This window comes from Myotis myotis, unplaced genomic scaffold, assembly GCF_014108235.1.
Source record: "Myotis myotis isolate mMyoMyo1 unplaced genomic scaffold, mMyoMyo1.p scaffold_m19_p_35, whole genome shotgun sequence".
NCBI lineage: Eukaryota > Metazoa > Chordata > Mammalia > Chiroptera > Vespertilionidae > Myotis > Myotis myotis.
In genome coordinates, this window is record NW_023416341.1 from 1,984,634 (window position 1) to 1,996,125 (window position 11,492).

Consider the following 11,492-nt stretch of genomic DNA (forward strand, 5'->3'; position numbering starts at 1 on the left):
CTGCTATGGAATCCTTTATTTTGTCTTTTTTTTTAATTATTGATTTTAGAGAGAGGATGGGAGGGAGCAAGGCAGGGAAAGAGGGAGGGAAATGGAACATCGATTTGTTGTTCTACTTTTTTATTTTTAAATCTTTTTATTGATCAGAGAAGTAGGGAGAGGAAGAGATAGAAACATCAATGATAAAAGAGAATTATTGACTGGTTGCCTCCTGCACACCTCCTACTAGAGCAGGGGTGGGCAAACTTTTTGACTCGAGGGCCACAATGGGTTCTTAAACTGGACTGGAGGGCCGGAACAAAGGCATGGATGGAGTGTTTGTGTGAACTAATATAAATTCAAAGTAAACATCATTACATAAAAGGGTACGGTCTTTTTTTTTTTAGTTTTATTCATTTCAAACGGGCCGCATCCGGCCCGCGGGCCATAGTTTGCCCACGGCTGTACTAGACATATGCCTTGACCCGGAATCAAACCATGACCTTCTGGTTCATAGGTGGATGCTCAACCACTAAGCCACATCCGCCCAGCTATTTATGCATTTCCGGGTTGTTTTTTGTATGTGCCCTGACTGGAGAAACTTGGTGTATCAGGATGATGCTCCAACCAACTGAGCTGATGTGAACTTTTTTTTTTTTTAATCCTCACCTGAGGAAATTTTTCTTGATTTTTAAAAAGAGTGGAAAGGAGGGAGAAGGAAGGAGGGGAGAAAAAGAAAGAGAGAGAAAAACATCAATGTGAGAGAGACACATCAATTGGTTGCCTCCTGCACACTCCCCGCCTTAGGGCTAGGGATCCCTGCAACCCAGGTTCGGGTCCTTGACAGAAATCGAGCCCACGATCCTTCCCTGTGTGGACCAATGCTCTAACCACTTAGCACACTGACCAGGACCTGATATGGACTCTTAAAGAGAGAGAACCAATTCCACTCCCAGGCTTGGAGTGGGAGTGAAGGGAAAGGAGTGAGGGAAAGAATGGAAGAATTTCACATTTTGCTCTTCAAACTTCTGAACTGTTTGACATTTACTATAAAAATAGAGTCTTGTAATTCTTATACAATAAAAACAAATAAATCAAAATAATGAAAGCAAAAAAACAGACCTAAACTAGTGGCTGGAAAGCCTCAAAGAGGTTGTGTTTATGGTTACCTGGAAATGCTTGGTGAGGTATCAATTGCAAAAATGAAGAAAAGGACATTCAAGCAGAGGGAACAGAACAGAGCAAAGCCAGAGAAGTATGAAAGTATACTCAGTGTTCTGGGAATGAAAAGTGGTTTGTTGTGGCTAGAGAACAAGGTATAATTTGGGAAGTCTAAAAGATATTCCAAATAAATCACTTTAAGCATTTAATAAATCATTTCTACACTTACTGAGAAGACTGAAAGTAAGTGAAATTGTGAAAATCCAGGGCCTGTGTGCTTTTCACTACTGTGCTACGATAAAAACGTGGTCTCTGACAACATGATCACACCTGAGTTCCATGAGGTAGCTCGAGCAGGAATACAGAAGATGGACTAGTGGAGGAAGACCTGGAAGCTATCAGAACAACACAGTGAAAGCAAGAGACGACGACGACCTGACCAAAGCGGATGGAACAGAGGGAAAGGAAAGGGTCAGAGCACAGATAAGTTAGCAGTTGCATCAACAGGTCTACAAGGGGAGGACTAAAGGTGAAGGGGAAGTTCAAGATGACTCAGTGTTTTGAGTGTTTTGTAAGGTCATTAACAGAACTAGGACGTGGGGGAGCAGGCTCTAACCTGAGGGAAGAGATGGATTTGGTTAGACAGGTTTGATTAGATGTCTACAGGACACTCAGGTGGATCTCCAAGGCTAGAGAGAAAGGCTGAGTTCTCATTAGTACACAGGTCATAGCCGAAGCCATGAGAGAGAAAATCAAGGGATACTGAACCATGAGAGTAATATCATGGAGGCCAAGGGAGCCAAGGAAAAGAAGTGTTTCAGGAAAAGGAAAGGAGACCAGTGGTTGTTAAAGGCCAAGAGCCCAGCTGGTGTGGCTCAGTGGTTGAGCACTGACCTATGAACCAGGAAGTCATGGTTTGATTTCCGGTCAGGGCACATGCCCAGGTTGCAGGCTCAATCCCCAGTGTGAGGTGTGCAGGAGGCAGCCAATCAATGATTCTCTCTCATCATTGATGTTTTCATCTCTCTCTTCCTCTCCCTTCCTCTCTGAAATAAATTTAAAAATATATGTATCTTTTAAAAAGGCCAAGTAGAAAAGTCAGGTGACATAAGGACTGAAAAGAGGCTAATTCATGTTGGATTCAGCACAAAGAGGTTACAGGTGATCTTCAAACATAGTGAAAATAGAAAATCAGTCTGTAGTGGTTGTAGAATAAATCCTGGCAGGGAAAGGGAACATATTTGAAAAAGCAGAGGCTACATGTTCAGGAATTCCCTCCCTCTTCACCCCAGACTGTGCTGTCACATCTTCCTTGACTTAGACAAGGTATGTCCACAATCCAACTACCTAAAATCATAAAGATCCTTGTCATGACCAATACTGGTTAGCTTCATCTCAATAGCAGCAACTGCCCACCTACCTACAGACAGCGCCAAATCCCTTATTTTATCAGCATATGTCCCATCTCCTGTCATCTTCCTGTCAGTTTCTTTATCTGTCATCTCTTCTATTGCCACCAAATCCAAATCACCAATTAATTAAAATTTCCCACTAATCCCAATTGCCAGGTTAGAGGCTTCCTAAATCAGCTTGAACTTTCCCCTTTCTTCATCCCCTGCGTCTGGAATTAGTTTTAAGTGACAACTCTCCTACTCTTCCTCTCCACTCCTAATTCCACATCCAAAGACAGCCCTTTGGCACATCCATTCAGGCATGGTGTCATAACCAGTTTCCCAAACCAATCTAACCTATACATGGCAGAGAAATTAATTTTCCTTTAAGGAAAAACCAGCCAAAAAGCGAAGTCCGACTCCCTAAAAGTCCTGCAAGCCCTCCATAATCTAGCCATAAACTAACTTTATAGCCTTCTCTCCAACTACTTCTTCAAAAAGCCTCCACCATGGCCAAACCAGTCTTCCTTCACATTACACATTTAGTTACACCTTCTCTTCTGAAATATCCTCCTACTACAAGTTCTATTCATCATAGGGAACCTAACTTACTCCCTCTCTCTAAAGCCCCCTTTGAACACCCAAGACCTCCATAGCATTCCTGCCACAATTTAACTGTCTACCATGCCAAGAATTGTTCTAGACTCTTGAGATACATAGGTAAACAAAGCAAAGATCCTTAGCTTTATGGAGTTAATATTTTAGCAGATTTAAAAAAAAAACAAACAGACTTCAGAAATAACATGAAATATATAAAATGTTTACAAATTGTAGATGCTACAGAAAGATGTCAAGCAGGATACGAAGGACTGGGAGTTCTGGGGTGGGATTATAACTTTAGATAGGTGGTAAGGACAGGCCTTATTGGGAAGATGTCTCCTGAGAAGGTTTGTGGAAGGTCAAACTTGTCGTGCAAGTGACAGTGCAGCCCAAGCAGAGGCAACAGCCAAGCCAAAGCCCTGAGGCAGGAACACACCTGGAATTTGAAGAACAGCAAGGAGGCCAAGGTAGTGAGCAGAGTGAGCCACGGGGAGAGTAGTAGATGGGTTCAGCATGTAACCACAGGCCAGAATATAGAGGGCGCAGTAGATCATGCCGGAACAAGAGGGCTGCTATTGGCTTTGCTCTACTGAGATAAGGAGCTATGGGAACAGAGCAAAGACATGAACTGCTTTCAATTTTTCAAAGAAGCACTGGAGTTACTATGCTGAAAGCACATGAACATTAACAATTGTATTACATAGTATCCACAGAAATAAATAAATAAATAAATAAATAAATAAATAAATAAATAAATAAATAAATAAGAGGCTAAGTCAGAAGCTAGAACAGTTAGGAGGCAACATCCATAATCCAGTGGAGGGAATAAGAAGCGATAAAATCCTGGCTACATTTCAAAGGCAGAAAACAATCTGCTTTCCTGATACAATCAGATGCGGGGTGTGAAAGGTCAAGGATGACTTACAGCTTTTTGGCACAAGCAGCTGGAAAGACGAAGCTCCCCTTGGAGAAGGCTGTGAGTGGAAAAGACTTAGAGGGGAAGATGAGGAGTTGAGTTTGAGACATGTTACATTAGAAGTGCCTGACAGCCAAAACCGGTTTAGCTCGGTGGATAGAGCGTCGGCCTGCGGACTGAAGGGTTCCAGGTTCGATTCCGGTCAAGGGCATATACCTTGGTTGCGGGCACATCCCCAGTAGGAGGTGTGCAGGAGGCAGCTGGTCGATGTTTCTCTCTCATCGATGTTTCTAACTCTATCTCTCTCCCTTCCTCTCTGTAAAAAATCAATAAAAATATATTTAAAAAAAAAAAAAAAAAAAAAAAGAAGTGCCTGACAAACAAGCATGCATGTCAAGTGGCAGCTGCATACATGAGAACTGCTGCTGAGGAGAGAGGTCTGAACTAGGAACTCACTAGGTCGAGGCCTAGGGTACCCCAGCTGTTCAAAGATCAATGAGATGAGGAAGAAACAACCAGTGAGATGGAGGAAAACCAAAGGCACATCTAGTCTCTTGGAGGCCAAGTGAAGACTTCAAGAAGAGGAGTGTTCAACTTGTTCAATGCTACTGACAGATAAGTAAGATGAGAACTGAGAACTAACCATTGCACTTAGGAAAGGTGTGGGGAGGGACCTTGACAGGTGAACTTAACAGAGAATAGAAAATGACCACTTAGAGACCACTCTTTCCTGGAGTTTTTGCAAAGGAGAATAAAGAAATAGGGCAGCTGCTGGCAAAGAAAGTAAGGGTATTTACAATGATCAAAAAAGTACATGTTTAAGTGCCACATGTATATCCTCATATAGAACCCTTAAAAGCCCAAAGCACTCAATAAATGTTTTCCTTCCTACACTCTCCCTTCATACCTATCACTTTCTATTATCTTTACTGATATATGTATCTATCTTCAAAACTATCTGCAAACAACTTCTACTTGGAAGGCCCTTTTTTACCTTGTTCAACTATCACATTCTTCCTAATCCTTCAAGACTCAAATATTCCTCCTGAGAAGCCTCCCCAGCCCCCTCTCCTCAGCTAATCTCCCTCAGATCTGCTGCCTTTGTACCAATGCATTCTTCTGCAATCACCCTTATCAAGGTCTCACAATTATCAGAATATATGTCCCACTGTCCTCACTAAACTGACTCCTAGAGGGCAGGGGCAATGTCAAGTGTCCCTCTGGATTATAAACTTTTACCTCGGGGGTAAATGTTTAACAGTTAAGAGCACAGGCTCCTGCCCTGGCTGATGTGGCTCAGCAGATAGAGTGTCGGCCTGCAGGACTGAGGGGTCCTGGGTTCAATTCCGATCAAGGGCACATGCCCACGCTGCAGGCTCAATCCCCAGTGGGGGCATGCAGGAGGCAGCTGATCCAAGATTCTCACTCATCATTTATGTGTCTATCTCTCCCTCCCTTCCTTTCTGAAATCAATAAAAATATACTTATTAAAAAAAATAAGAGCACAAGCTCCTGAGCCACATTGCCTGGGCTTGAGTCCCAGTTCCACCACATGGCTGCAGTGTGACCTTGAGAAGTTGCCTAACCTCTCTGGGCCTTGAATGTTCTCATCTATAAAATGGGAAATAAAAATAGCCTCTGCCTCCTAGCATTGTTTGGAAGAATAAAAGAGTTAATATATGTAAAATGCCTGGCACATACTAAGCCCTATAAACATCAACTATAATATTATACAGTAACCACAATACCTAGGATTTTAAGCTTGATGCAGGAAGTAAATTATTTCATGAGCCCACCTGGTGCGGTTCAGAGGTTGAGCGTCAACCTATGAGCGAGGAAGTCATGGTTCAATTCCCGTCAGGGCACATGTCTGGGTTGCAGGCTCCGTCCCCTGTGGGGGGCCTGCAGGAGGCAGCAATCAATGATTCTCTCTCATCATTGATATTTCTATCTCTCTCCTTCTCCCTTTCTCTCTGAAAGCAATTTAAAAATGTACATTTTTTTAAATTATTTCATGAATGACTAATCTAAGGCACTAAAAAACTCTGGCCTACTGTGGAGAATGACTCTCTATACCACTCTGAGCTTTTTGTCTTTACCAAATTTCATCACTTGAACCATATCATGTAGTAGTTTTTTCAAAAGTTATTAAAGTCATTTTTTAATATTTTTTTTATTGATTTCAGAGAGTAAGGGAGAGGGAGAGAGAGAAACATCAATGATGAGAGAGACTCACTGATCGGCTGTCTCCTGCACACCCGCAACTGGGAATCAAGCCCGCAACCCGGACATGTGTCCTTGACTGGAATCAAACCCAGGACCCTTCCATCCGTAATCAAGATTCTATCCACTGAGCCAAACTGGCTAGGGCCGTGGTCGGCAAACTGCGGCTCGCAAGCCACATGCGGCTTTTTGGCCCCTTGAGTGTGGCTCTTCCTAAGCCTTAGGAGTACCCTAATTAAGTTAATAACAATGTACCTACCTATATAGTTTAAGTTTAAAAAATCTGGCTCTCAAAAGAAATTTCAATCGTTGTACTGTTGATATTTGGCTCTGTTGACTGAGTGCCAACCACTGGGCTAGGGCAAGTCATTTCTGGATATTTAACCTGTTTCCCAGACTACCTCTAATTATGTGATTAACTACAGAACCTCTGAGAGGAAGAGAGGAAGATAGAAACACCGAGATCTGTTCCCCCATCCTAGAGAAACAGTTTAAAGCGATTCCCAGCCCAGCCAGTGTGGCTCACTTGGTTGAGCAATGTCCCATGCACCAAGAAGTCGCTTCCAGTAAGGGCCCATATCCAGGTTGCAGGCTTGATCCCCAGTAGGGAGTGTGCGGGAGGCAGCAGATCTCGATGCTTCTCTCTCTCCCTTCCTCTCTCTAAAAATAAATCAATAAAAATGTATTTTTTAAAAATCCTGTATAATAAAAGTCTAATATGCAAATTGTCCCCTCGGGCAGTCATTCTACCAGGAGTTCAACAGCTCACTATGAGGTGTGCAGACCACCAGGGGGCAGCGCAGAACATGGTGGGCATGAGCGACTTGGCGCTGGCAGTGGGCAGCAGTGGAGGCGCTGCCATCCCCGATGGGCCCGGACGAGAGCAGTACCCTGGCAGGATGGTGGAGCAGGTGAGCGGGCAGCACCAGGCCAAGGTGGGTACAAGCGAGGGCCCAATCGCCCCGCAGCAGCAACCAGCAGTGGCAGCAGGGGGGTGGGGCTGCCGCCCCAGCTCCCAGGCACTGAGGGAGTCTGGCAGGAGGCCGATTGCCTCACAGACAGTGACCAGCAGCCAGCAGGCCCTGACTGCCTGATTGGGGCAGAGCTCTGGTCTGGGATGGGGAACTGGGGGTGGGGGGCAGCAACCTCTCATGGTGCCCAGATGTGTGTGGGGGGGGGGGGGCTGCAACCTCTTGCTAGGGTGCAGTGGGAATGCGGGGTGTCCGCCAAGCTCGCTCTCATTCCCCCTGCTATCCTTCCCAGGGCTTGTGAGCAGAGAAAGCCACGCCCCCCTCCCCCTCGCACTCAGGTGACGGGCACTCACAAGGAGCCCGCCCCACACCTGCACAGCCTCTTTGGGTGAGCCAGCTGCAGTCCCAGAACTGCAAGGGCCAGTCGGGCTCCCCATGGCTTCGTGAAGGAGCTGGTCTGCAAAAAGAGCGGCGCTGCCTGCCCAGAGGCGCATGCTGCGCCCTGGCCCACTGCATCAGGCCGCACTCACCACATCTCCACATGGGGACTCAGGCAGAGGGGGGGCGTGCGGGCCCGGGAGCCCCGGTGCTGCCCATGGCCCAGAGGTCAGCTGGGACCTGCCCTTCCACACCAGACACTCGCGCTTCGATCACCAGCCAGGCCTACCAGACACTCGCGCTTCGATCACCAGCCAGGCCTAGGGACTGCACCCATGCACAAATTTCGTGCACCAGGCCTCTAGTAATAGTAATAAAATAAAGTGATTCCCATACTCCCAAGCCCCAATCACAACCTCAAAACCAAAGAAAATACAGTTGGATAACATTCCCGATCACCTTTCCACATGAGGCAGCACATGTACTGCAAAGAGCACAAACTTTGGAGTAGATCAGCCTGGGTCCAAACAGGTACCCCCTCTGGTAGTAACGGCAATAGTGTAACCTAGCAGGGTGGGTGTGGTTAACTGATACTGAATGACTTGAAGAAAAATGAATGCATGAAAAATAGCTAGCTTATAGCAGATATTAAATGCTAGTTTTGCCATATACCATTTTCATCTTAATTAGAGTTGAAGTTTTAAAAAGAAATATTACAAAGGCTCAAGCATTTGACAACTAATACTCTTAAAAGTTAAAATGTTAAGTCAGTAGGAAATGGGCAGGAAAAGGTTCCTGGAATAAATAAAGAGCTGTGATCCCAGGGAAAAGGCCCTCCTCCTGAAACACACAAACCAGGCAGCAGCTTCCTTGCATTTTGGGGACAAGATCGGCTTTGCCAACATCCTTGACCCCTGGGACACCTCAGATGAACCCCTGGTGTGATGCAGAAAGGAATTAGATGGTTGACCTCACATACACTGTGGCCACCCCCATGTTCTTAAATATGTGACTCAAAACTTACTTCAAGAAAAAAATGTACATGGTGATCATGAATTATGAGTATAAAATGGACTATAAAGTCAACTACTACTTTACTAATTAACTGCTCACAGAGGGCCATTTCACAATGCTCTCTTAGTTACCAATTAGAATGAAACCTGAATACAAGGTTGCTTGGCTAGTTTAGTCAATTTACCAATGGAATTCTACCCAGGGGGGGGGGGTCCCAAAGTTCCCTGGGGAGGAATGTGTCTGTTTTGATTCATCTGACATTCCCTAGACTAGAGTCTAGCATACAGTGGCTACTTAAAATTCACTGAAAAATCTGTATGCCCATGTTCTGAGCAGCATTACTCACAGGAGCCAAAAGGTGGAAACAATCCAGGTGTCCATCAACAGATGAGTGGATAAACAAAATATAGTATAAACACACAATGGAGTATTATTCAGTCTTGAAAAGGAAGGAAATTCTGACACATGCAACAAGGATGAACCTCAAGGACATTGTGCTAAGAGAAATAAGGCAGTCACCAAAAGACAAAAACTGTATGACTTCACTTATATGAGGGACCTAGAGTAGTCAAAGGAGACAGAAAGCAAACTAGTGGTCGCCAGGGGCTGGGGAAGCGGAAGGGGAGTTAGTGTTTAATGAGTAGAGTTTCAGATTTGCAAGATGAAAAAAGTTCTGGCGATGGATGCACAGCAATGTGAATGTACTTAAGACTACAAAACTGTACACTTACACTGGTTAAAATGGGAAAATTTCATGTTATATATATTTTACAGTTTAAAACACAAAAAAATTCATTGAAAGAATAAATGAAGGACTACTCAGCACTTACGTTCATCACTCACTAAATGTTCTATCTCATACCTTTGGATTATTCACTAGAGAATTCCAAGCTTACATTTTACAGGTGAGGAAAGGGGGGCTCAGAGCGCATAACTGACCGGCCTCTGTACCCAGGACGGCACCGACTACCCGGAGCTGCTCGGCATGAATGGCGTGTTGTTGGACCTGACTGGCTGTGGGCCCCATGCGGACAAGGGCTATGCCTCAGGTCTTTCTATGCCCAGAACCTGCACACGCCACCCACGGGCTCCTTGAACTGTCTGCAATCCCGCCGGCCTGAACATCTGAATCATAGATGTCACCGTATCTCTTTCTCAACGAAATCACTACCTTGGCAGGGGGGCGGCCTGAAAAACACTTCTGTCACTGGAGGTGCTGCCCACAGGCCGGGCCATCGCCCACTCCCCATGGCCTCCAATGTGCCCGAGAGCTGGAGCACACAGAGGTTCGGACCATTTCACCGTGGAGGGAGCCAAGCCTTCTGCGGGAGACACACGATAAACGCTGAACAAATCTGATGAGTCCTGAGCAAGGCTACGGAAAACATCTTCCGCACAGGCGGCCTCTGGGCCGGATCGGGAAGGGTGCGTGGTTTCCCAGGCACCGCCAGGAAAAGGCCAGAGCGTGCAGCCGCCGCCGCGGCCTGGGTCCCTGCCGGCCCTCCGCACAGGCCACCCCCACGGCCCCGACACAGGGCTGCGCCGCGTCTCACAGAGGCCACGAAGTCAGACTGCCCGGGTTCACACCGCGCCCCTGTCGCTGCAGAGCGCCCTGGGGCTGGCTCCGTGCCTCAGTCTCCCCACTTCGGAGGAGGGCTGGTTGCTCATTAAAGAACACCTGTCCATCGCTTAGCACCTGGCCTGGCACAGACGAAGCCCTCAAAAAAAAAAGAAACACGATGGCCACTGTCATGACGAGCTGCACGCTGGGAGAGGCAGACAGCAGGGTGGTGCCTGCTGAGCTCGCGGGTCCCTCTCAGTCCAAGAGGCGGCCGGGGGGGGGGGGGGAGCCCCGAGCGGGGCTGCACACCCTGCACGCATGTCACTGCCCAGATCCGCACCCGGGGGGAAGCGACGGCTCAGCAGTCCCGGGCCCGCTCCCGCCCTCAGCCCCGCACCCAGGAGGGGCAGGGGCGCGGACCCCACTTACCATGCTGGCCGGGGAGGGGGCGGCTCAGGTGAGCTGGCTCTCGGGCTCCGCACACGTCCCGTCCGTCCGCACAGTCAGGTCATGATCCCGGCAGACTCGGAAGTCCCCCACCCAGGCACAGAGAGCCGCTTCCCCACCCGGGCCCCGCGGGGACCCTCTAAACGGAGCGCGGCCCCCCGGCCCGCCTCATCGGGGACACCCCGAACGATCCATCAACACCCGCCCGCCCCTCCCCAAGTTAACTGAAGAAGCAGGAAACGGGGCTCGGAGGCCGGCACGGAGGGCGGCAGCGCGGGGCCCCCCGCCCGGGCCCGACCCCCGACGGGAGGCTCCGGGCCCAGGCAGGGGCTCCCCGGCGCCGCGTTCAGGAGCGACGGCGGGCCCGGCCCCGAGGCTGAAGGAGCGGAGGCTGAAGGGGCCTCGGCGGCGCAGCCCGCGGCGCCGGCTCAGGGGAGAGGCCCGGGGGCCCGCGCTGTCCCCGCCGCCTCAGCCCACACGGTGGCCGCCGCCGCCGCGCAGAGCATCCCTCACCCGGCCGCCCCGGGTCCTCCGCTCGCGCGCGCGGCCGCCCCAGCCAACAGCCCCAGCGAACGCGCCGGAAGTGGCGAGCGCCCGGCGTGGCCCCACGGCGCGGCCGCCGGGCTGCGGCGCTGGAACCGGACCAATCCGGAATCGGGCGGGGGGCGGGGCGCGCGGGGCGGGGCCGCACCTGACGGCTCCCGCTGGCCCCGCCCCGGCCCCGCCCCGCCCCGCGCCCGGCGCCATGTTGGTCAAGGGCGCCGCGCCTGCCTTCCCAGCACAGCGGGCTTTCTCTTTCGCTTCTCCGCAGACCGGCAGGGAGCGGCTCTGGCGCGCCCCGCCCGGCTGAG

At 49.0% G+C, this 11,492-nt stretch overlaps 1 protein-coding gene across 5 annotated transcripts in view; it reads right to left on the minus strand.

Annotated features, from left to right (window-relative positions):
* XPO6 (exportin 6) overlaps positions 1–11,265 on the minus strand; it is a 131,155-nt gene extending 119,890 nt beyond the window's left edge. For 2 of the 5 annotated variants that reach the window (XM_036303152.1, XM_036303149.1), the window contains exon 1: positions 10,624–11,263. In XM_036303152.1, coding sequence (XP_036159045.1) covers positions 10,624–10,626 — 3 coding nt within the window. In that variant the 5' untranslated portion in view covers positions 10,627–11,263. Of the gene's footprint in view, positions 1–10,623 lie in introns of all 5 variants that reach the window. The other 3 variants (XM_036303147.1, XM_036303150.1, XM_036303148.1) reach the window with 3 other exon arrangements.
* Between the last annotated feature and the right edge of the window lie 227 nt (positions 11,266–11,492).